Source organism: Danio rerio, chromosome 21 (assembly GCF_049306965.1).
Source record: "Danio rerio strain Tuebingen ecotype United States chromosome 21, GRCz12tu, whole genome shotgun sequence".
Lineage (NCBI taxonomy): Eukaryota > Metazoa > Chordata > Actinopteri > Cypriniformes > Danionidae > Danio > Danio rerio.
Window position 1 is genome coordinate 9,760,845 of NC_133196.1, and position 27,293 is coordinate 9,788,137.

Genomic DNA, 27,293 nt, shown 5'->3' on the forward strand with positions numbered 1-27,293 from the left:
TAGATAGTTGAAGTAGCTTTCATGTTTTATGCATTTATTTAAACTTTTCCCTTGTTTCTTTGGAATTTTTAAGCAATTTCTGAATGAAAGCGGATTTAAAATGCACATTTTTGGGGGTAGATTTGCATGTAGTTTCACATATTTTATTTATGTAACCAGCAGTATTAATTCATTTTCCTTCAGCTTAGTCCTTTTACTCATCTGGGGTCACCACAGTGGAATGAACCGCCAACTTATCCAGCATATGTTTTACACAGAGGATGCCTTTCCAGCTGCAACCCAGTACTGGGAAACATCCATATACACTCATTCACACACACTACGGCCAATTAAGTTTATTCAATTCACCCACAGTGCATGTATTTGGACTGTGGGGGAAACCGGAGAACCCAAAGGAAACCCATGCCAACACGAGAGAACAGAAATGCCAACTGGCCCAGCCGGGACTCAAACCAGCAACCTTCTTGCTTTGAGGCGACAGTGCTAACCACTGAGCCACCGTGTCACCCATAACCAGCAGTATACAGAAAATAATATCAAGTATTCCAAATACAGTCATATTGAACTTGCAAACACTATATTATTATTTTAAGTAGTGTATTGAACATTATAAAAATCTTTCTTTTGCCACTTTAAATAACCTGTAGAATGGAAAGGTTCCTTTATTGTAAAAAAAAAAAATCCACAGAGAACCACAGAAACCAATAATGTGTTCAAATAACCCAAAATACCATCAAATAAAATTAAACATCACAAATGGAGGTTTTCAAACTGACACCATAGTCAAAACCAGACTGGGTTTGTGATAGCCAATGGGAAAATAAGAGCTTCAAGAAAAAAATGTCATTCAGACTCAAACCTTTATGATTAGCCTCCTTCAGGGTCACAAAAATTATAATGCAAGAAATACAAAGTAAAAGTAAACAATATGTAAAAGTATGACATTTCAGGGGAAGCGCAGCACAGATGCTCCTTTCTCCCTCTCCTCACCCAGGCAGACAGACACCCGCACACACTCAGAGGTTGGGGTGAAACTCTTAAAGGGCAACAGATACACATACATACATACATACATACATACATAATGTGGTATATACACCTAGTAGTTGCGGTGAAAGGTTCCTTAAAGAACCTCTGCATTTGAGAGTTCTTGAAAGATTTTTTTTTTCTTGGTGTGAATGACATTTCAGTCATCTAAAGAACGTTTACTTTTAAGAGTGAAGGCTTTCATTTTCTTTAAATGCAAGAATCTGTAATCCAATTGTAACTCTGATACCTCAAAACACAATGCAATTCACTCACTGAGTGTGCCTCACACAGGTGAGTGGGCTTGACAAACCACCTGTAGAAAACACTCACTGTCATCTCTCTGCACCAGACACTCTCTCAATCACTACACATTTGTACACTCTCAGAAATAAAGGTACGCGAGCTGTCACTGGGGGTGCTACCTTTTCAAAAGGTACACATTTGTACTTGAGGGGTCCATATTGGCACCTTAAATGCATATATTAGTACCTACACATTTTAAGATGAACACTTTTGTACTTTTTAGGAACTAATATGTACCCTTGGGTATTAATATGGACTTTTTAGGTACAAGTTTGTATCTTTTGAAAAGGTACCACCCCAGTGACAGCTCGCGGACCTTTATTTCTGAGAGTGTAGAAAAACATTTTTGTGTGCATTTTTGAGTGTGCTTCAGTTCACAGGTGAGTGGGCTTGACAAACCACCTGTAGAAACACTCTTCTCTCTATGCACTGTATGCGTTTCCTAAACTCCATCTTAACAAGTACTCACAATGTTTACTTGTGAATTTACCAAATTTCATGTTGCACTAGTTACAATTCCAACCTTAAATACCTCTTTTGCACAAAATATTGCACACTAATGTTTATTTTTCACACAAAGTAATTGTGCAGTATGTCTTAGGTCAGGGGTTCTCAACTGGTTTGGCCATGGGACCCAGATTTATACATGGTCATCAAGCCGCGACCCAAATTTTTAGGAACTATAATACAATTTTAGGAATTATAATTAAGTTGTATTTATTTGTTAACATACACAAGTAGTGACAGATAAATCATATGAAAATCACCAAGACTTACAAATAAACTCTATTTTACTGCTGTCATTTAACAAAATGTATCAAATTAAAGAAATATTACAAGGTAAAAATTACAAATACTGTAAACAGAGGTTAGGGTAAGGAAAGGTTCAGTTACCATGAACTAAACTGTTAATAAAACTTGTTGTCTGGTTTCTAAATGAAGTTTTAATTCAGGAGGTTTCATGCTCTCTTGTGAGAGCACCTCGCTACTTATGACACACTGAGGTTTTAAGTCTTTTTTGTCGTCAATATATGTAAATCCATACTTAACATATTCGGGGTCGCACTTGCGCTTCGACATATTTGTTGCTATAATTAAATGAAATTTCACATGTCAAACGGTAGGGTTGTCCTGCACGCAAGTCAAAACAAGTTAAAAATTAAACTTGTGTTGTTGTTTTTTTACCACATACTCCGCGACCCACCAGTTGAGAAACACTGTCTTAGGTTATGTGTATAATTAACTATTTATACAGTTTATAGTTGGTTTACAGCTCCAGTATTTTAGTTATGTACAGGTTTAAAAATTGCTCTTACTTCCAGAGTTGTGTTTATAATTATATTATATAATTTTTTTTTTAGGGTTTTTTAACCTTTAATGGATAGAATAGTGCAGAAAATTGACAGGAAATAGTTGGGAGCAGAGAGAGGGGAAGGGTCGGCAAAGGACCTCGAGCTGGGAATCGAACTCGGATCGCCGTGAGCACCATGATGCTATATGTCTTAACCACTAGGCTAATGGCACAGAGTGTTTATAATTATGATTATGTTTAATTATGCAGCTTCAAATTCCTGTGAGACACATTTTCACATGTAGGAATGACAATAAAGCTCAATTGACTTGGCCAATATGCTGATATACTAATAATCAAAAGCTGTTTTTAGGAGGAAGCCAGAGAAGACAGGAGAGTGTGTGTTGCGAGCGGCTGATGGTGTGTGTTGGGATGGCGAGGTCCCGCTGGGGCTGGACGGGCTCATGGATCCGTGGCACAGCTCAGGTGAAGGCACAGATGGAGACGTGAGGGTGGAATTGTCTGAAACATTGTCCACCCCAATGCTCTCCTGATATAGACAGTTTCTTCTGAATTTTGCACGGGCATTCTGGAACCAAACCTGAAGAAACATCCTTTATTAGGACTTTCCGCTATTAGGTACGTTGGTAACACTTTACAATGATTCATTTACTAACATGAACAAACAATGAACTGTATTTATTGCAGTATTTATTCATCTTTGTTATCATAAGGTAATGAAAATACAGTCGTTTATTAATAACTCACAGTGGATTAACTAGCACAAGGTTGTATCTTAATGATGCATTAGTTGAACTAACATTAAGTGACATTAGCAATACCTACAGTTAATAAGTATGCTCTATAAGTATTGTTTATTCTTAGTTTATGTTAGTAAAGTTTGAAGATTCTATTTTAATTATTCATTATACTGATTAACATGTACTAAACCCCATGCTTGTTTCTGAAGCTTTCATCCTTGACTTTTTATTTCACAATGTTCAGTTTATATCTCACAATTCATATATTCATTCATTCATTCATTTTCTTGTCGGCTTAGTCCGTTTATTAACCTGGGGTCGCCACAGCGGAATGAACCGCCAACTTATCCAGCAAGTTTTTACGCAGCGGATGCCCTTCCAGCCGCAACCCATTTCTGGGAAACATCCACACATACACTACGGACAATTTAGCCTACCCAATTTACCTGTACCGCATGCCTTTGGACTGTGGGGGAAACCGGAGTGCCAGGAGGAAACCCATGCGAATGCAGGGAGAACATGCAAACTCCACACAGAAACGCCAACTGAGCTAAGGATCGAACAAGCGACCCAGCGACCTTCTTGCTGCGAGGCGAACGTGCTAGCCACTGCGTCGCCCTATCTCACAATTGCATATTCTAAATGCATATCTTGTAATTTCATTTATTCATTCATTCATTTTTTTCTGCTTAGTCCCTTTATTAATCAGGGGTTGCCACATCAGAATGAACTGCCAACTTATCCAGCATATGTTTTACACGGCGGATGCCCTTCCAGCTGCAACCCATCTCTGGGAAACTATCGTGCAATTTACATCTTGCAATTCTGATTTTCTTTGAATTCTGACAAAAAAGCAGAATTACAAGATGCAAACTTAGAGAGCTGAGGGAGTCAGTATTGTATAAACACTAAATATATGTGGAAAAAAATCTGAATTGTAGGACGTAAATTGAATTTTTGCGAATGTAAGTTAAGTTAATATCTCACAATTGCAAGATCTAAACTCAACATGCAATAATTTTTCTCCTTGTTTTGAGTTTACATCTCACAACTCTAACATTTTGTTCAAATTCTTACCAAAAAGAGCAGAATTCTAAGATGTAAACACTGAATGCAAAAAAAGCCAGGATTAGGGGACATAAGCTGAATTTATTTTGTGAAAAAGCCACAGAAAAACAAAAAAACGCTGGAAAATGAGTCAAGAGTTAAGCTCAAACTTCTGGGAAAAAAAAGAATTTTAGACTTAAATCAAGAATTCTGTGAATAAAGTCAGAATTGCAAAATGTAAAGTTCTCTGAACAAATCCGAAAAAATTGTGGAATGTAAAATTTGTATTTCTAAGACAAATTGTGGAATTTGAGATGTAAACCCAGAATTCAGAAAGCAGATGTATATCATCAGATAAAAACTCTTCTGTTCAGAGCGCGAGAAGCTCTTTCAAACAGTGCAGAATGGCAGGTTTCCAAACTTCCTCAGATCACTTGGTTTTCACTTGAAACTTGTAAAACGGCATATAATGTTTAGTTTAAAAAAAGAATATATATATATATATATATATATATATATATATATATATATATATATATATATATACATATATGGATGTATAATTTTTTATTGTTTTAAGTAATTTTTAAGAATAAAGTTTCACATTAAAGGAGACATATAATGCCCCCCCCCCCTTTTTTTTTTTTTTTTTTTTTTTACAAATTGTAAAAAAAGTTTGATGTCCTAGAGCAGAGATGGGCAAACTACAGCCCGCGGGCCATATGCGCCTCGCTGAACACTTTAATCCGGTTAATTTAAAATGCTGCTTCTGAGTAACGGTTTGGTTTCAGAATTAGTAAATTAATGATGCAATACAAGTGAAAGCCATTTGATGGCAGTATTGCACGCGGTACTGTTAGCGCAACCAGTGGAATTAGAACACACTCTCGGATATTCAAATACACTAAATGACTGAAAATGAGTCGGGCAAAAAAAAGTTTACTCTGAATGTCGCCCATTTAAGGAAGAATAGACAACAAAATACGTATACATCAGTATCGGACAGAAAGCGGTAGGTCTAATATGCAAAGAAATTATTGCTGTTTTTAAAGATTACAACCTAAGGGGCCGATCACACTAAACGCGCATTTATGTTCCAAACACGCGAGGTGCAATGCACTGCCTTTTTGTTGACAAGAAAAAAAGGAGCGCGGTGCACTTTTTTAATGTCGTCAGTCAACAACTGAATCAGCTGGATATTTTGCGAGAGTGTTGCTCTAGATATTAATATAACTTTATTTTCAGGCTCATTGTTCACATTAACACACTCATAATAACATGACTTGGAATAACAAAAACTAAGCTTCTTCTTTCGTTTTATCTCATAGTTTTGTAATTGATGTAAGCATACTGTATTAATACAAACTCAAATGAGATTGTTGTGAATTTGACTCCAATTATAAAATAATGGCTGGTTAAATGTGTTAATTTTTGTCATAGAATATATTTTCCATGCACACATCCACTTTTAAAAGTTATTTTATCAAAGATTTATTTATTAATTTATTTAATTAATAAATTAATATTAATAAATTTATTTTATTAACTTATTTTATTGTTTTATCATGATTGATAAGTAAATATAAATAGCAGTGGAAATTCATTTGACTTGTAAATTTGACTCAATAATAACTACTAGAAAAAATCTGTATTGTGTTAATGTGACATGTTTCTGTCCAATATTACATGCTCCTTGCATACTGCCACTGTAAATAGAAGTTATTTTTTGAAGGATTTGACATGTGGCCCTTCACTTGGTTTGCAAAACGTGATGTGGCCCTCGGGTCTCAAATATTTGCCCACCTCTGTCCTAGAGAGTGTGTATGTTTCAGCTCAAAATAGCACACACATATTTTTTTTTAACTCTTTAAAACTGCCCCCTTTAGGCTTTGATCCTAATTGTTACATTTTAGTGACTCTCGCTGTAAATTCAAATGAGATCACGCCCCCAGCCCTCTTTTTCAAAGAGGGTGGAGCCATGAATGCCTATGTGTCTGCATAGGCAGATTCAAAACTCTAATGCTGTGTTCACACCAGACGCAGAACACGTAGATTAATCGCGCTATTCGTGCGTAAATAGCCGCGTGAACATTTGAGTTTATTCGCTTCATTCGCGCATCAACCCTCGCTTCATTCGCGCGTCAAATCCGCTTCAATCGCGTGTCAAATTCACTTCAGAACAGACGCGGATTCGCGTGATGGGCAGGGCTTCTGTCTGCCCGAAGACTCTAGCTTCATAGCTAAATGGCTAACATGGATTTTATGAAGAAAATAACAGTGTTTTTGTGCTTTATGAAGACTGAAAAACAGCGTCGATACGTTTAGGGTCGTGTCTGAGTCCACTACATTCTTTTAGAGGTGCATCCAGCTCTGTGAGCTCATAAACTCCTCCAGAAACTTAACCTGGATGACGAAGGCTTTCAGTGGTGCTTCTGACTGAGCCAAAGTTCAGATGAAGTTCATATTTTTGAATTCGAGACATTCGCGCGAAACGCTCGTTAAGCGCGTCAAACGCTCAATTCGCCCCACGCCATTTGCGTCATTCGCGCCACGCCATTCTCGCATATCGTGCTGCAGGATGTCTATTCGCATGTTTGCATTGACTTAACATGTAAATCACTCTTGCTTGACGCGCGTTCTGCGTCTGGTGTGAACGCAGCATAATAGTGGATAAGTGCTTCTCACTCAGGGCTGCCTATGCTAATGAGAGAGAGAGATTGTCACTAATGGGCGGGGCTTCTCATGTACAAAGGGAGAATGTCAATCAAAGTGTTTCAGTAGACTGTTTTTATCAAGTGTGATTATAAAAAAATTAACTTATTAAATTTTTACCATTAGAGGCTGGATGTATACACACTGTTGCCACACAACTGTGTTTAAATCTGTGGTGTTCAGATTTTCGTTACTCAGCCAGTGTTCATGGGTCTGATGGACCCGCTAGAGTTTTGGCTTTCCAAATGAACACTATCAAACAATTTTATGTTAAATTACTCAACAAATGTTTACTTAATCCCAATTACAAGCCATATGCACAGCAAACATGGTTAATTTTTCCCCTTTACCTTTGTTAGATCATATTGATGAATTAAGGTGCTTCGCTTTTTTTTTTTTATTATTAATGTTTTGAAAAAAATAAAACCCACAGATTTGTTTTTTCGTATTGTTTCCCTACGGTCATGGACATCATCATCAGAAGCCCCTCTCTCTTTCACAATCAATTGCAAGGCTCTCGCAGCAGATAATCTTTTGGCCATCTTGATCAGTTGTGATAAGGAACTAGAACTACACTGGCATAGTCTTATTTATAGTACTATGCCCCTAATTTGCAGATGGGACAGGTTATGAGAAAATAAAGCTTGGTTCCCGCAAGAGATTGGGTAAAATGTACGGGAATGTAAGAGCAGACAGTGTTGATAGTTGAATTTTCAACAATGTTGCAACTTTGAGCGAGAGCGGGAGGGGAAGAAAACTGCAGGACCGGAAAGGACGAAGACAGAGTGTAGGAACACTCTTTCAAGACTTTAAGGGTGCTTTCACACCTACACTTTTGTTTTGGAACGTATCTCGTTTGCCCAGTTAGCGTGGTTCGTTTGGCATATGTGAACAGGGCAATCGCGCTCTGTTCCGCGACAAAGTAATCGCTCCAAGATCGCTTGAATGAGGTGGTCTCGGCTCGATTGAAACGAACCCTGGAGCGGTTGATTGCAGTGAGAAATCAATCTGATCCGAGGTTATATCACAGTGTTTTATGGATATGTAATAGGCATACGGCTATATGAAGAGAGAATTATGAGTAGGGCGGGAAGTTTTGCGAGTCTCCGGATGCCCGCAAACAAGTTATGATCTCCTGGTAATCTCGCGTCTCACTCCCGGTCCTCAAATAGGCATCGCCGCGCACCCTTCTCACCCCTCCCCACCGCGTCTCTCCTCAGACACGTCGCGCGCGCGCACCCTGTCAATCACCACCAAACCACCACCTCTCCTGACAGCTGAGCGGAACGCTGCAAAAAAAAAACCTGACACTCTGACCAATGTGAGGAGAGTTTACTCACACGTGACTTGTTTTAGCTCTTTTGGTCCGATTAGAAACTTTGCAGTGTGAAAGCGAACCGCTCCAAGAGCAAAGAGCAACAATGTAACAATTGTAATCTCTGTTTCGGAACAACTGAATCGATTCACAGGTGTGAAAGCACCCTTATTAGACCTGGGTTTAGTGGACCCGAACACCTTGTATGTAATGTAAATGTGTGGGGGGAGGTACATTTTGCGGTCATTGAAAATTTGCTCAGATTAATGTTCTTCACAGAAAATTAGCCAAAGCCAATGAATTTCAGGTTGAAAAAATTAGTCATTGTTTAATTTTTCTTTTGAAAAAAACTGAAAACGGGTCTCACAGACCCGAACACCATACAAGGGTTAAACCCCTTATAATAGCAATTTTTGCATAATAGGTCCCCTTTAAGCTGTTCTGCGCATACATATGTTTAAATCTGTTTGTCAATGCTACATTTTTAGTGTGCTTTCAGTCTTTTGGTTCCCTCTTTTATATGCAACTAAAACAAAAAAATCAATTGTTCTGAGCATCCAGAGATGTTTATTTTTTCTGACCTGGAGCACACGTTTGGTGAGGCCAGTTTTCTGGGCGAGCTCTTTGAGGTCTTTGGCATCTGGATTGTGGTTGTGTGTGAAGAAGGACTGCATGCTTCTCAGCTGGTGATGCTTGAACGACGTTCTCATGCGTTTGGACTTTTGACAGCTCACTCTTTCCGACAGATCCACACCCAAATCACTCACATCTACAACACATGGACACAGTCAGCCGTCACTGATACTGTGTGACTCACAACAACACTGAAGGCAACAATAACTACAGTTAAAGTCAGAATTATTTGCCCTCCTGAATTTTTTTTCTCCAATTTCAGCTAAACCGAAAGAAGATTTTTTTTCAACACGCTTCTAAACATAATAGTTTTAATAACTCATTTCTAATAACTGATTTCTTTTATCTTTGCCATGATGACCGTACATAATATTTAACTAGATATTTTTAAAATACTAGTCTTCAGCTTTTAACGGCTTGACTAGGTTATTTAGACAAGTTAGGGTAATTAGGCAAGTTATTGTACAATGATGGTTTGTTCTGTAGACTATCGAAAAAATATAGCTTCTCAGTAGTATTCTAGTAGTATTGACCTTAAAATGGTTCAAATAAAAACATTTAAAAAAGCATGTCAAATATTTAAATTGTTTTATATTATAAGATATTTAGAATTTTATATATGTCTGTGATGGGGGTGGCGCAGTGGGTAGTGCAGTCACCTCACAGCAAGAAGGTCGCTCGAGTCATGGCTTGGTCAGTTGGCATTTTTAGCATCATTACTCATCATCACATGATCCTTCAGAAATCAGTTTTAATATGGTGATTGGCTGCAAAATTATTAATTTTGGCTATTATTGCTGTTATTTGTAAGATGGTGTTATGAATACTACGTATTCATGAAATTTAGTACTTTATACATCTCTGAATAATCCTTGACTATTTTATCACGTTTGGCATGATGTCCCTGGAGAGAACCCTGAGCTCGGAGATAGATGAGCCCAAGGCTCCCGGCTGGTCAATAAGCACTAGGAGGGATATGAGATCAGGTAGTTCTCGATAACTTCCCAAGAATAGACCGCTGACTGCGCTAGTTTGTAGTAAGCGCTTGTGACTAACTTTTGTTGCATGGTTTTTTGAGTGTGGGAGGAAACCGCAGCAATCGGGGAAAACCCACGCGAACACGGGGAGAACATGCCAACTCTGCATACAGAGTGTCGGTTGGCTCAGCTAGTGTTTAAACCAACGACCTCCTTGCTGAGGGGCAATAGTGCTAGCCACTGAGCCATCGTGTAACGCGAACTTAGAATTGAGCAGGAGGGAGAATGGATGGATGGGGGGTGGGGTTTCAAAACGAAGATGAGGAATGAAGTTTATGCCGGATATTTATATTGAATTTAGAGTGATCTGATTGGCTAGTTAGTGATTAGTGAGAGGGATCAGCTTTAGTCAATCCTATCATATGCTCCACTCGAAATTAGTTTAAGACACTTCACTTATTCTATTTAATATAATTATTATTTATTACATTTATTATACAAGAAATGTTCTTGATCATCCTTATGTGTTTATAATTTGTAATTTTTCTATGATGAATCCTTATTTTATTGCATGTTTGATTTCTCTGTTGTTGTAGCGCTTTGGGTTTTAGAAAAGCACATCATAAATAAAATGTAGTATTATTATTATTATTATTATACACACCATGTATTTAAATTTCTAAAACATTTAATTGTTTAAGCGTGTGCTTCATCTGAAAAGTTATAAACATGTATAATTTTAAGAGTTATGCAAAATATCTAAAAATAAAAATACATGTATACTAATTTCTCAATTTTTTTTCTTAAGCATGTGAAATTGTCTTGATAAATGTTTTTGTGTTCTGTAAAATATATATTAGTCTGATTTATACAGAACTATTGAATGTATGTACAATATTTAAGGCAAGTATATTACAAGTTACTGTAATTAAATGACCTATAAATGAAAAGTAATCCCTTACATTACTTTTTTAGCAGTAGAATAGTCATTTTAATTTTGTAACTGATTAATGTTGACCAAATAATCATAATAATTGTATTCAATAACTTACCTGAACTATATGCAATATGATCAGCTGTACTGTTATTTTTCCTCCTCCGGACTCGTGCTCTGTGCACGGGGCTTTCTTCATCATATGTGTGACTCTCAGAATTTGTCTCTCTAGAAGACATGTCTGAATAATACAAATCTGCATGACATTCTCTCTGGATGTGTGCTCGACAGTACACAGACGTCTCCTTCATCCCGTAGTGATCTCCGGTGAGCAGCACTTTATGGCAGGTGGCACAAGAGAAGCAGCTCAGGTGGTAGACCAGATCCCTGGCGCGCATCACTATCTCTGTGGCAGAGATTCCCAGGTGGCACCGCGCACATCTCTGCGAAGAAAACCTCCTACTTAAGAGAAGACACCAATGTCAGCTTTATTTAGGAGACAGACCGTCATCTAAGATGTAAGAAACGTTTTTTTCTTCTTCAGTAACTCAAAAATGGCTTGATTCTAATTCACAATTGACCTTGTTTACTGTCTTGAACGATTGTGGTCATATTCAGCACAAGTCATCAGAAAAACATTTGCTTGTAATCTTTCATAAATTATACTCACTTAATCTGCCTCTGAAATTACTTCTCATTACACTGCAAAAGATTTCAGTAAATCAGCAGCTTTTCGTATTTTGTGATTCGTGTTTTTATTTTCCCCCTTTTGTTTCTGCTTTAGAATTGCATTATGGGACCTTAATCTTTCTTTCAACAACTTTTAACCTTAAAATGTTCTGAAAAAAGTGACTTTTATTAACATTTTTGTTAGTTTAAGGTAGGGGTGGCCAACCCTGTTCCTGGAGAGCCACCTTCCTGCAGATTTCAGTTGCTACCCATATCAAACACACCTGAACCAATTAATTAGGACCTGAACACCACGTGATAATTACAGGCAGGTGTGTTTGATATGGGTTGCAACTGAAATCTGCAGGAAGGTGGCTCTCCAGGAACAGGGTTGGTCGCCCCTGGTTAAAGGTGATATATTGTCTGGGTTGGTGTTATATATTACAGTACAAAAAGCTTGTAAGTTTTCTGTTAATTTACAGACCTATTTCTCTATATACTATTTCTTATACAATATATTATCTCAAACTACTAGTCACTTTGTTAAACTACAGTTGTTTTCAACATCAAAAGTTGACAGAGCAACATTCACAACTGTAAATAAGCAGAAAACACTTGTGAATCACAACATATGGAAACTTTTAATTAACAGATAGTGTTTTTACTGTGTAATTGAGTATTTTAAGCAGCAAACATTATTTTTTTGAGTGTACATTGTAAAGAATGCAGGATTCTATACAATTCCCTCATGTTGTCCCAGGTGGATTGAACATAAAATAATTACGTTGACCCCCAAAAATCTCAAGAATTGTGTTGTTTTAACTAAATTAGTTTTAGCAAGCAAGTAAAATGTTTTTTTTAGTTTAAATTAGCCCCCACCGTTTATTTTTTCCCCTAATTTCTGTTTAATGGAGAAAAGATTTGTTCAACACATTTCTAAACAATAGTTTTAATAAATCTAATAACTGATTTATTTTATCTTTGCCATGATTACAGTGAATAATATTTTTCAAGACACTTCGATACAGCTTGACATTTAAAGGCTTAACTAGGTTAATTAGGTTTAACTAGGCAGGGTAGGGTAATTAGGCAATTTATTGTATAATGACGGTTTGTTCTGTAGACTATCGAAAAAAAAATTGCTTAAATAATTTTGACCTTAGAATGGATTTAAAAAAATTAAAAACTGCTTTTATTCTAGCCAAAATAAAACAAATATTATCAGACATACTGTGAAAATTACATTGCTCCGTTAAACATCATTTGGGAAATATTTCTAAAAGAATAAAAAATTCAAAGGGGGGCTAATAACTCTGACTTCAACTGTACATTACTAACAATAACTAATTATACAGTATGATGATTTTAGCTGAAACCATGGTCCTTGTTAAATTATAAAATGTGATTTAATAGTTGTTGGCAGCAATTTGAGGTAAAAAGTAAGTAATGATTGATTGTTTTACTTCATTCAATTTGTGATCAGGAGCCACAGGTATTAATTTTGTTTTGTCTTTATGATTTTTTTTACTTTCAAAGTGCACCTTGCATTTTAGGAGTCATGCACTTTAATGTTTTACTGAAGTAAAAAGTTGCATACAAATGGTATGAGCCAAGCATGAGTACATTTAACAGCATATTTTCTGTTCCACTAGCCATTAAAGATGATGTATTTTACCAGTATGTGTGAAAATGTAATTGTTTTGTGAAATGTTTCATTCAGAGTGATCTTTTCATTTAAATCTCTCTTAAATATTAAAAAAAAAATTATTTTATATTTTGTACCTAAAATGACAAAGTTTACAGACAAAAAGTTTTTAAATGAATCAAAATGGACAACTCTTATTTATTATAATTTATATAAGTCATAAATATGTGTAAAATTTCAAATTTGTGATTTCAAATAAATTAAATATGTGATTTCATAAATTATTTATCACAGGTCCACAGCCTGGTAAAAGGGATAGTTGTTTTTTCTCAATAAGTGGACCTTTTTCAGGTTATTCCCCTCATTTTCTGTTTAATTATGAGGTTTAAATACTGCATTTTAGTGACATTTTAAGCACTTTTTTTTGTTTAAATAGCTTGTCAGATGGTCTTCAGAACCAAACTTTTTGATGCACTAAAACAGTTTTTTTTTTAAATGTTGAAAAAACATACTATTTAAAATACTAATTTATTACATGATTTATCATTAAGAAAAAAATAGGATTTGTAATTTTTATATATTACCAACTGTAGTTTATTTTCATTTATTAGGTAAACAAACTAATCAAGATCTGGCCAGCATGTTCAACTTTCCTCTGTTAGAACTTAAAAAATAAATAAACAAATAAATAAACAGACAATAATAATAATAATGTAGAACTTCACAATTTTTTCTAGATTTTTCTCTTGTAAAAAAAGTCAATTTGAAAATTTCTGGATAACAACAATAGCCTAATTATTATTAAAATTAACTTTAATATGGGCTGCTTTTGGCGCTTCAAACCTTTTTATTGATCATTTATTGTTTCATGAATAACGTCCAAAATTTTGAATACAAGCTACTAGTAAAATGTTTTCTCTATTTAACAACAATACAGTAGGTCAGTAGTGAAAGATTACTTTCTTCAGATTGTATGTTTTCTTGCACAGATGTTAGACTCGTGAAAAATATTTGTTTGCATTGGCCAAAACTGAGTAGCTGAAATCACGACAGGATTACGTTTGGTTCTAAAGCCTTCTTCAATGGTTATTTTCACAATTCATAATGGAAAAGCAGTCAAAATAGGACAAATGAGCTTATGTATGGGACAAATGCTGGACCCTTGTCAGTGAGGAGTGGGTCTTTAGAACCACTCTGACCACCCCTGACTACGGGCCTGTATATATGTACATCATTCACATTTTTACAAAAGAAAAATACTGGAAATGGTTATGCTAATCTATCCAACAATGACTTTTACACTGCTTTGTTGATAACAACATGACGTGAATATTAATGGTTGCTCTTTTCAAATCAGTGTCAATAAACCAGTTTCACTGTGACTAATAGCAGTGTTTGATATTGCCCAGATGGAAAAAAAATCTATAGTAATTTATAATAAATCGGCTACTGTAGTATTTTTGAACCATAGAAAAAGCATGTAGTATATACAACTATTTGTTATCAAATGCTACAGCATACTGTACAAAAACTACACTATACTAGTATACGCCAGGTTTTACATTATGGTGTATTTTAATATATGCTAATATACATTATATTTGTAGAAAACCAAGTGAACAAGGGGGGATTCATTCCGCTGTTGCAACCCCTGATTAATAAAGGGATTAAGCCTAAAAGAAAGTAAATAAAGTGTAAGAGGTAACTTGTTTGTGTTACTATTTGTTGTCATATTAGCAAGTTACCACCATGGGGGTAGATTTGCTTTTGATATTGGTGGGCATCTAATTTGACATCACACCCTCCCCCTTTATTAGTTTAATAAAGACTTCTGATTACTGAGGGCTTATTTGTACGTAATCACAAACCATCATATCTGAACACATTTATGCAGGTGTAATATTGCAAGTGTATATTTGCAAGATGACTTTACATGTCCATGTTTTTTTCTTCTCTCGGCTACAAACAGAACAGCACATAAGCTATTTTGCACTTTAAAAAAATTATAATAAACAAATCAAATACAATTAATAATAAAAACAACATTTATATCAAGCATGTCTTATGGTACAAAAGTGAACTAACATGATTTTACTTTGACAATTTTACTTTCATCAATGATTGCAGACTTCTGGAATGAGGGAGGCATATGACACAATAACCATTTTATCTCAATTGTTGTTTTTTATAATCTTTCGTGGAGGCCAAAATCTAAACTTTTTAAAGTTGCACATTCATGGTTACTTATTATGGTGGACTTGTGGCAAACTTGACTTCAAGTCATCTGACAGTTTTATTTTAAACATAGCTGCGCTTGTCCATGTCTCACTTGAGTCTTGCACAGTAACTGGTTAATTTCGACAAGCACTGTTTTATTTTGGAGACAATTAAATTATTGGAGGGACATTTTAATAATCTGTGGATGTTGGTGGGGACACGTCCACTCCTTCCTTGCTAATTCTACAGCGTTGGTTAAGTTACCACAATCAGGCTAGGCTAGCTACGTTACTAAATTATGGTTTAAAAAACTACTATAAATTAGATGATCTTTTCATATGGGTGAAATAAAAGGTCACGTTTGTAAAATAATAAGCTTCACATCGCTTTCTACCGCCAAGTTTGGTGGGTAACGTTATTCAACAACCATCAGATGCTTAAACTGACCGTTAAAAACAAACGTAAGGTTAAATAGCTGCTAAATAACGTTACGTCTCCTATATGAAAGCGTCAGTGTAAGAAAGTTTCGAAGCTGAACAGAGCTGTAAAAATATTTTACCTGTAATAGTCCTCCTTACAGTAAATGTCTCCGTGTTTGCTGAAGCAGGTGAGCTCTGACTCCAGGTCAGTTTGACATGCGCTGCACTTTAAACAGCGCTCGTGCCAGCGCCTTTCAGCCGCGAGCAGGTAGAACCGATCTGAGATCAGTGCGCCGCAGCCCGCGCACACCGGCGCATCACTGCCCTGCAAAAACATTTCAACATCGTTCACATATAGCCTACTGAAATCTGCTGAACAACACGAGCAGATTTCCTTCGTGTTTAAATAATCATTAATAATTTAATTAATGATGAATTAAAAATTAATTTACTGTGACTTCGTGAATGTATATTTGTTTTGAAGCCCACAAATAGCCTACTTATTTCTTCATAAGCAAAAAAAAAAAAAAAAGACTCTTCTTTCCCAATCATTTAGATTATAGCCTGTTTTTGGTTTACTGTATCTTCGGAATATTTTATTTCGAATTTATCCTAACACACATTAAATTGGCCAAGATTTTACATTAACACTACAGTGTGGTTAACTTTATAATAGTTTATTAATGTTGTAGATGATATTGAATTCAAAACTGTAAAAAAAATATACTTCAGTTCTAGTTAAAAATTAAATGTAATAAATGCAAAATAGTAGGCTATTTGTTATCTATATTAACAGGTTATACATTTAGAAAATCGCTAGGCCTCTATGATATTTAACAAGTCTGTAATAATAATGTTTAGGCTATATAGGCCTAATTCATTTATTAAATTTTAATACAAACATTTAAATAAAAACCCTATAAAAATATTGGGTTACTTTTTATAGCACCCAAACGCTAGTTTCAGTCTGCTGGGTAATTTTTATTAGTTTTGTTTTTAAATCATGTGCAGGATGTGCAGGATAATTGTCACTTTATAATAATACTTGAATGGTATTGATTTTTAAATCCTTCGTACAGAATGTAAAGTTTAATATACATACATACATACATATATATATATATATATATATATATATATATATATATATATATATATATATATATATATATATATATATATAWTTTTTTAAATAGACTTTATAGTCAATATCATTTAAGTATTATAAAGTGACAATTATCCTGCGCAGTTTCATTTTTAGCCTAACTGTTTTGTTTGACCCAGCATAAGCGTTTTTTAAAGAGAATAGCCTATATATTTGCACTTCTTGCTGCAAACACACACACACACACACACACACACACACACACACACACACACACACACACACACACACACACACACACACACTATCTTCACAAGCAAATAAAATAAATCCTTACTGATTCATTGTTTTCCATGTGATATAGAGAAAATAACTCCTTTCTTGCCGCACAAGGATGAATGTCTGTAATTTTCCTCAGAAAAATGAAAAGTCTCCAAAGAGGAGATTATCCATGTGCTCGAGGTCTATGTATCTAGCCTATTTATCTATCTGCAACTAATACCGTTAAAAGAGCTATCTAACTTTTAATTGACCAAATTTCCAGTCTAGATAAAGTGCAGTCCGAGAGTTTGTTTGCAGCAGCAGGTTCCCGCGGGTTGTTGCTGTGTGCAGTGCAGCTTGAGTCTGCGGGCTGGAACTGATGCGAGTGAATTAGCCTGCCTGTGCGCGCGCCCGCGTCTCCATCAAATGGGCTCAGTCTGATTCTAGTCGTATGTTTCCAGTTGCACGTTTTTCCTCTCGCTGAGTGAACGCGATGTGGTCTGTTACTCAATCAGGCTTTTGAATAAGTACACCAGTAGTCGCTTTTGTTAGTTTGTTGTCCAATCAAACGTGAATAACCCTAATAACTTATTAATTAGCTTTATTATGATTTTTTACCTTATCACCTTTGAGAAGTAAGTTCATTTATTAAGAGTGACATATTTGTTTTAAAAGTTTCTGTTTTTTTATTCTGTTATTTGCAGCAGGGTTGCTCACAGGAAGAAGGTCACTGGTTCGAGCAGTACATTTTGTTGTGGCGACCCCTGATTAATAAAAGGACTAAGCCAAAAAGAAAATGAGTGTATTGTATTGTTTAGGCTATTCTATTGAATTCAGTATGTGTTTGAATAAAATAAGGGACTAAGCCGAAGCAAAACTAATGAATGAATGTGTTTGTATATTTTAGTAGTAAGTGGTGCATTTCTGTTTGCAACAATTAATTAAATGTAATAATGTATGTTTTATTAGCATGGGCCATGCCACACTTTGAGCTAGACTTATAGGGATGAAAGGGAGAGTAAGGGAACAGTGGGATGAAGGGGAAGGGAAGTGATATTTTGGTAGAGTAATTGAACCCCCTGAGTGATTCACCCTACACTCAGAAATAAAGGCATACGCGAACTGTCACTGGGGTGGTACCTTTTTATATTTTTACCTAAATATTTTAGGAGGAACATTTTTGTACTTTTTAGGTTCTAATATGTACCCTTAAGGTACCAATAAGGACCTTTTAAGTACAAATTTGTACCTTTTGAAAAAGTACCACCCCAGTGAAAGCTCGCGTATACCTTTATTTCAGAGAGTGTAAGAGGGAAGAGAGGGTTTTAGGATTGTTAATGGGAAGCAAAGAAATAGAGGGAGGGTGGGCTCGAGAGAACAAGAAGAGTGCTAAAGGGGCTGGTCTGCCTTAAATCAAATCAAATCACTTTTATTGTCACATCATCAGCAGCACGTGTGCTATGATGAGTAAAAGGCTTAGGTGCTGGCTCCAGACAGTACAAAATACAGACAGTGCAAATACAATGACAGTGCGAAATACAGACAGTGCAAGATACAACTGCATACTCCAACCCCCCAACCCCCCCCCCCCCCCCAAAAAAAAAAAAACAACAACAAAAAAAAACAAAATAAACTGGACAATGTAAAATTGACAGTGACATGTACAATGAATCGATATCCACATAGTTGTAGGCAGTATTGTTTTTAAGTATGGATTTGTTAAAGTGCGGTGGATGCTACATATTGATGGTGTGCAGTGAGGGGTATAAAAGAGTCTGTTTGAGGTTTGCTAAGTGTTCATCAGCCTGATAGTCTGAGGGAAGAAGCTTTCCTTCAGTCGGCTAGTGCGTGACCGGATGCAGCGGAACCTGAGGGTAGCAGAGAGAAAAGTCTATGACTTGGGTGGCTGCGTTGCTGATGATTCTCTTGGCTTTCCTCATGCACCACCTGGTGTAGATGTCCTGGAGGGAGGGAAGCTCATCTTCTACTACGCGTCCAGCAGTTCGCACATGTAGGCCTTTGCGATTGCTGCTGGTGCTATTTCCATACCAGGTGGTGATGCAGCCAGACAGTTTTAAGTTTTTAGGTGATTGGTTAAGGAGACAAAGTGAGGCATGGTTTAGTGAGGTTATGAATTAACGCATAGATGACAAACAAACAAACAAACAAACAAACAAACAAACATTTAATTTTAACATTCAGAAAAAAAATGTTTGTTAGGGTTAATGTGTGGGATAGAATTTAATAAATATTATTTTAGTTTGCATCTTTGCATCTATGAGCAGTGAAAGGAAGAAATACAATAACAGTCCCTGTTATGATTTATGTTTTCTTTTTGTCTTTTTTTTCACCCTCCTCTCCGTTTGCTCAACCCTTGGTTTCTTATGGTTTATCATTCTGTCGGATTCACCAATCCCAGGACGAGCCGCAAGGATTTAAAGCCCTGACAGACTAGTGTGTGTGGTGCGCTCTGCCTCGGCGTACCCTTTGTGCTCCACGCAATTTGTTTGTTCAATGCTTCGTCCATTTGATGATTTATTATCTCAGTTACTGTGTAAATGTAATTCGAGTTTGCTTGTTGAACTTTGTTGGCTTTAAGTAACATAATGTGATTGTTGTTGTGTGATTCTAAACTAAGCGTTGACGGACTTATTCGGTTTGTTTTAGTTTAGATTGATGTTTTTGTTAGATTAGTTTGAGTGTTTTGCCACCTGTGTATTTTGAGTTTTGTAGTTTAATTAGTTTAGTTCGGGTGTCGTATACACTGAAGATCTCGGTTTTTATTTGTGATTCTTTTTGACGCCTAGTTTAGACATTAGATTTAAGGATTGTTTTGTTTTGTTAATTTTTTTGATTTGGCTTACACTCGTTGTTTTTGTTTAAAGATAATAATTATAAATGTTTATTTCTTTTTTTCCCCCATTTACTATTGTTACATATTGTTTCAATTATTGAGTAAAAAGCTTAAACAAGAGTAATTGATCCTTGCCTCATTCTTGATCTGTCGCACACATTACACCTGTCTCACCTAAATGTTACAGCATCCCACTTTAACATCCTAAACACGTAACAGTCCCATAAAATTGATCTGAAGTTTATTTCTTATTAACATGTTCTGAACGCCAAAAATTCGTATCTATTTCTCAATAATAAGAAATAATATTCATTCATTCATTTTCTTTTCGGCTTAATCCCTTTATTAATTAGCGGTCGTCACAGTGAAATGAACCGTCAACTTATCCAGCACATGTTTTATGCAGCGGGACGCCCTTCCAGCTGCAACCCATCACTGGGAAACACGCATACACTCCTATTCACACACATAAACTACACTCTCAGAAATAAAGGTACGCAAGCTGTCACTGGGGTGGTACACATTTGTACTTAAAGGGTCCATGTTTATACCTCAAAAGTATATATTAGTACCTACAAATTTTAAGAGGAACACTTTTGTACTATTTAGGCACTAATATGTACCTTTGAGGTATTAATTTAGATCTTTTAGGTATCACTTTGTACATTTTGAAAAGGTACCACCCCAGTGACAGTTTGCGTACTTTTATTTCGGTACTTTTTTATTTCGTGTACGGACAATTTAGCTTACAGAAATACCAACTTTCTCAGCCGAGGCTCAAGCCAGCGACCTTCTTGCTGTGAGGCGATTTTGCTACCCACTACGCCACCGTTCTGCCCCTATAATAAATAATATAATATATAAATATGATAATACATGGGAGAACTATTGTCATTATAAATATATATGATGAGGGTCTAAAAAAATAAATGCTTTGTTTATTACATCTGCGCAAATGTATCCCCCACCCTCAATCGTGGAAAAGTCCAGCACACAAATTAGGTAAAGATTTAGTTTTAAAAACGAAATATTTTATATATGATTTTTTTTTGTTGTGAATTAATTTTAAGAAAATAAATCATTTTACAAGATGCTTTAAATGTTGTTATTTTTATTATTATTATTATTATTTTGCATTAAGACAAAATGTAGAAAAGGACTGAGTGAATGATATAAGAAAAAATAAAACTGCAAAATAAACCAATTAAAAATAAATTAAAATAGAAAAGTGCATTTCAGAACTTTACGGCCCCATGGCTGGAATTGTTTAGGGCTCCCAATTCACTAAATCCACCCCTGCCTGTGATGCATGAAAAGAGAAACACAACTTGTAATGTGGAAAAAAGAACCACTACAATTAACCTTTTGCACTTAAAAACAGAAATTCAGAGCTAACCGCGGGTAACAGTCCTAAAATCAGGTAATATTTGGCAGCTCCATCAAGGGTTGCGTGCTGAATGTGCTGTTATAGCCTGGAAAGCAAATGTTGTCAGGGCACTATTACAACCTCCCCAGTCTAGGGTTGGAAATGAGTAATAAAGAAAGTGGTGGAGGTTTGAATGTAGATTTCCCTTCTACTGACTCACAAAAACAGCAAGCTTTGCGTAAAAAAGTATAAAGCATCTAGAAAATCGATGTTACTTCCGTCCCTGCTCTCCCCTACTGTATTTATTAATTTGTTTACTTTTTATTTGCTTTAATCTAACTTGTTCATGTTAATCAAACTATTATAATTATTTTAATAAACCATTAGTTTATTTTTTCATGTTGGTTTTTATTTTAATCATATTTTTTATTTAATACATTTAACCCCCCACCCCACGCCCCCCGGAGGGTCCCCGGACCTCAGTCACACCTCTGCCACAGTGCCACAGATAACGTTCTCTCCGTTTATAAAGTACGCCATAGTTTTAAACTCCGATTCAGTCAGTGCACTCCTAACAACAAAAACATCCTCACTGCCCATCTGTCATACAGCTGTAACAGTTGTTATTGCAATTCATTCTAGCAATGTTCAGGCACCGCACACTACACTCTCTTATATGTCAGGCGACTCGTACGCCACTGCTTCTTCGCCGCGTGGGAAATGTAGTTCACCGCTTTATCGACTTTTAACCGCAGCCACGCCCTGAAAACTACAACTCCCATAACTCCTCAAGACAGTAGTACCGTGATCCGCGCGTGGAGACCATGGCGTTCCTGAGCAGTATGTGACGGGGATAACGGGGAAATATAACTCCGACAGCGGGTTATTCTCACGCTATTCAGAGGAGAGGATTGGATTTAAATAAAGAATAAAATGGGCTCTCGTATCAAGTAAGCGTCACTATCTCTCCCCCTTTCTCGGCGTTGTTATAAATGCCTCTCCAAAAGGCCTGTTTAGACTTGTTGCGACAGAGGGAGACTGTGCTTTTGGGGTTTGGGCGTTTATGTTGTTATTTGGATAATTAACGTTGCTGTTAATTATGTTTTCATATGTTCAGTAGCCGGGGGTGTGTGTATTTTTAATATTTATCGCTGTGTTATAGGCGGAGACACATTAAGACAATGAGACTGGAGATTGTTTACATGCCCTATATGATTGAATATATGCATATTTTGTATGTTACTAAGCGATAATCTTGATGTATGGTCAATCAAACGCATAACACTGTCAAATGAAGTGTAAGAATGGATTTATAGGAAGGTTTTGGGGTCTAATTACGTTTCCAGCTCAGTGACACTTGCCTGCTTAAGTAATTCAATGCAGTTTATGAATAAGAAATGAAATTGGGCCAGTCAGTGCCTTGCTGGTCACTGTGTTTTTCAAGGGTTAAAATCAGACCCAGATATCATTGAGGTAAAGTAGGTTTTATATTCACACATTTCAGACTTTCTCCTTAATAATATTATTTCAGGAAAGCATTCTGTGCAATTTGCAAATAGTCCAAACATTATGGCAGCCTATGACTATCAAAGTACACCATTGTTTATAGTCAAATAAATAGTGCTAATGTTGTTTTGAAGTCATGTTTACATGTAATTTAAGACCGAATATTTAAAGTGTCATGGTAAACACTATAGGGAGCGTGTCACAAGTTGACATTGAATGAATATGTGAATATAAAGGCAACTTTACATCTATCCAGATAACACTTTTGTTGGCAAAGTTGGTCTTGTACTTACACATTCATACTTTCTCCCTATTAATATAATTTCAGAACTTCTAAATAGTGAAATCATATTAGCAGCAAATGACTAACAGGGTTTATCAGGTCATGGAAAACATGGAAAAGTCATGACATTTTGACATGGCATTTTCAAGGCTTGGAAATGTTTTGGAAAAACCAACAAGGTTTTGGAAAAGTCATGGAAATTACATTTAAATTTAGCAATTCAGCAGACATTTTTGTTCAAAGTGAGTTACGCTGCGGTCACACTAAAGCTTGTGCTTGCAAAATTGTGTCGTATGGCACTGCGAAAAAGGGCAGGGTTAAACAATATTATTCAACATTGGTAAAGTTAGAGATTGCTCCATATTTTACATTTCTTATTTTTGAATTATCTTCTATTGGTCTTACGCAGTCACCTGATGTGATTTCGCTGATAAGAATCACTAAGCTTAAACTTTCGAATGCAGTGAAATGTGAAACGTGTCGCTCGTGCTTGCGTTTCTGGTCTGCCGCATTCGCATGCCTATGAATGGAAGTCTGTGGAGCGAAAAGTGCAGCGTGATCGAGGCTTTGTAATAGAAGTAGTTTACATAATAGTTTAACAAACTATTAAGATTAACTATTACTATTAAGATTATTAAAATTTGTTTGAAAAAGGTCTGTATATTGCCAAAAACATGCTCTCACATTAGTAGTGCTGTGTAAGCATCACCTTTTTACATAGATATAAAAAAAACTTTAAATTATTGCGTGTTTTATGATATGCTGTAATACATTTAAATGTTTCTTATGAATTACCACGTATATGTAGACATTACATGAAACATTAGGTCATGAAAATTGACTTAAAGTCCTGGAAAAGTCTTGGATTTTTAGTAGTAAAAATGTGTATGAACCCTGGATTAAGAACAGCATTGCTGTACAAAGTCAAACAAATAGTGCTAATGTTGTTTTCAAGTCATGCTTGCATGTGATTTCAGACCGAATATTCAAAGTACCACGGTAAACAATATAGGGAGCATGTCACAAGTTGTCACTGAACGAATGTGCGGATATAAAACCAACTTTACCTCACTGTTTTGGAAACAGCCTGAAGGACAGAACAAAGTCAGACAGACATTCATTCTGTTTAAGTTTGTTGTTGATCTGTCTGTTCATTAATGGTGATATTTGATAAACTCTGGAATTTTTAAACAATTTTTTATTGAATTCATTGACAATGTTGAGAAATTAGGTCTTCATATATTTGTGTGTCTTATTTAATCCATATTTTGAGCAAATTTTAATTTCAAGCAATAAAAAAAAAGTTCATGCAATACTGCTAAGGTCAGAGAAACCATGCAAATGTTGTTAGTCAGTTTTATTTTTACATTTCTGTCTAGCTGACGGGCTTATTTTGTGGTTTCTGTAAACAGATAGGATATTTTTTTTTTCTGCAGTAGATGAGTATACTGTCAGTAATGTGGGAAATGTGACCTTATTCACTTTAGCATTGACCTCAAATCTGAACACAAGCAAAATGGCAAAAGCAACTTTTTGTCCTTTGGTAGGCTTATATTACATCTTTTTTTCTTTCTTCTTTTCGTCATTTGATTTGATCTGATCGCTCACATTTACCACTGTTCCACCTACAAGGGATTAGAAAATAAAATAAGTGATAAATATTGTATCTTAAAATTATGAAAGATTTGGTTCGTTTTTTTTTTAAATAAAACATTTTTACTTTTGATTAAAAAAGCATAAATAGCATTGGTTTTAGTGAATAAAATCAAATAGAAATGCATATTCTATCAGATGCATATGTTATATGTTTATTTATGTAAAATATATTTTGATAAAAAAAAAAACTAAAATATTTTCCAGCTGTAAGATGTTTTTGCCAAATAGTAATTAAAAGCAGTTTGTGCTGTTTACATCTCAAAGTGCTGAATATCAAGTCTGTAAATTCTCAAAATCAATGTCACACCATTAAATAAAAGGTCTTTTTATAACGAATACCCTTTATGGATGTTTTTTTTTTTAAAGTTATCCCCAGGCAGAATTGTAAGTTATTTATCAAACATTAAATTGAATCATTATATTTAATTTTTAATATAGAGTTTTTGTGAATTGTATTGGAGCAATTCCATGCAAAGTCAACCTTGCCACGAAGAAAAATCAGTTTTCATTAAAATACCGAAATCGTTTCTAGGTTTTTTGTGTAAGCCGATATTTTACAGTACTTTAGAAATACTCAAAACTGTCTCTTGTCAATGTTTTTAAACAATTGTGTTTGATTTACCAAAGTCACAAACTCACGGGAGTGGCAATTTCACATCCGTCACATCCATAATGCAGAGATGTCACATCCATAATGAAGCGTTTCCCTCATAAATGCCAAAATATTAAATAAAATCAAATCAATCTTGTTTGTTATATAGAGAGGCAACTCTAATCCTTTAAATTAGCATTATTTTTTTAGGTTGTGCAGTTTAATTCACAGAATTTCTACAAAGCGTGTTTTATACTGCAAACTTGCATGGTTTTTCGGTCACATCCATAACGCATGTTTATTTTTCTCATTTAAAGTACAAAACATGTTTTACAGACTGATATTTCTCTGATCCCAGAACTCTGTGGTCCGTTCTTTTTGAAAATTAAAAAAGGAGTTTTAATATAATGTGAACATATACTTTCTCGGTGTATTTATGTTTTGAGTTTTTACTGCAATTGTCACATCCATAATGCTGGAATTGCTCATTTATTCATTTCTATTTATGTATTTGATTGTGTATCATCTCTGATTGAGTTAATGTTTTATGTATATTGATCTTGTTATGAAATAGCCAAAAGTTGCTTATATGGCAATAAAAAAAAAAAAAAAAAAGACTCAAAATTCTTACACATTCTTTAGATTGTTTCTGTATCTGACCTTTCACCTTGTTTTATTTACGTTTTAGGGAGAGCCCTGGGTCAGCCTTTGAGGTGTACATGGAGGTGGTGCATTCTGGGACGGCTGGCTCTGGTGAGTCTGTTTTCACAAATATAATAATCATGCGTAGGGCTGCTCGATTATGGGAAAATTCATAATCACGATTATTGTCATAATTGTAATCACGATTATTCAAAACGATTATCAGTTGAAGTCAAAAATATTCGTCCTCCAGTAAATTTATTTTTATATATAAATATTTCCCAAATTTTGTTTAACAGAGGGATTTCTTTACAGTATTTCCTATAATATTTTTTTTCTTCTGGAGAAAGGCTTATTTGTTTTGTTTCTGCTGGAATAAAAGCAGGTTTGAATATTTTGAAATCTATTTTAATAGCTCGATATTATTAGCCCCTTTAAGCAATATATATGTTTGATTGTCTGCAGAAGAAACTACTGTTATACAATGACTTGTCTATTTACGCTAGTTAAGCCTTTGAATGTCACTGTAAGCTGAATATCTTGAAAAACATCTAGTAAAAATAATGTGCTGTCATCATAGATAAGATAAAATAAATCAGTTATTAGAAATAAGTTATTAAATCTGTTATGTTTAAACTGTTTTTTAAGCATCTTCACTGTATTTTTAATTTTATTATTAATTAATAATAAAAACAGTCGGCAGCAGCAGGAATACCGCACGCTGTCTCTTTAAGAATAGTGCGGCTATGATATGGTTTCTCTTTCTCGTGTCTTTTGATTCTCAACTTGTTTGTTTATTACACAAATGAGGGTTAATATGAATAATCACTAAACACTGCGCTCTGACACAAATGTGCATGTATTTGACCCTTAAAGCGCTCACATTAAGATGTGTGTGTGCTCTGCTGTCTGAGGCTAAGCGCGGCGCGGCGCGCACGCAAACACACACACACACGCTACCTGTCCGAGGCTAAGCACGGCGCGCACACACACAACAGCACGTGCTCTTTTGCGCTTTTAAAAATATGAATGATGCGCATCCCGTGCTGCAAAAGTTACATTACAGCACATGCTTT

At 35.5% G+C, this 27,293-nt stretch overlaps 2 protein-coding genes across 14 annotated transcripts in view; one reads left to right on the forward strand and one right to left on the reverse strand.

Annotated features, from left to right (window-relative positions):
* Positions 1–640: 640 nt before the first annotated feature.
* Positions 641–17,669, reverse strand: lhx2a (LIM homeobox 2a). 2 transcript variants are annotated; one of them, XM_017352831.4, is made up of 5 exons: positions 17,395–17,669; positions 16,093–16,277; positions 11,121–11,464; positions 9,040–9,227; positions 641–3,224 (listed from the first exon to the last, which is right to left on the reverse strand). In XM_017352831.4, exons 1-5 carry the CDS (start codon positions 17,410–17,412, stop codon positions 2,973–2,975), a joined length of 987 nt encoding a protein of 328 aa, XP_017208320.1. In that variant the 5' UTR covers positions 17,413–17,669; the 3' UTR covers positions 641–2,972. The 2 variants fall into 2 exon arrangements, with proteins under 2 accessions (XP_017208320.1, NP_001153058.2); NM_001159586.2 differs by having other exon boundaries at positions 2,863–3,224; positions 11,121–11,461.
* Positions 17,670–22,332: 4,663 nt separating this feature from the next.
* dennd1a (DENN/MADD domain containing 1A) overlaps positions 22,333–27,293 on the forward strand; it is a 46,270-nt gene continuing 41,309 nt past the window's right edge. For all 12 annotated transcript variants that reach the window (XR_012397152.1, XR_012397156.1, XR_012397153.1 and 9 more), the window contains exons 1-2: positions 22,333–22,488; positions 26,264–26,328. Coding sequence is in view for 4 of the 12 variants with exons in the window: in XM_005161496.5 (XP_005161553.1) it covers positions 22,472–22,488; positions 26,264–26,328 (82 nt within the window). In the remaining 8 variants the exon portion in view is untranslated. The remainder of the gene's footprint in view (positions 22,489–26,263; positions 26,329–27,293) is intronic.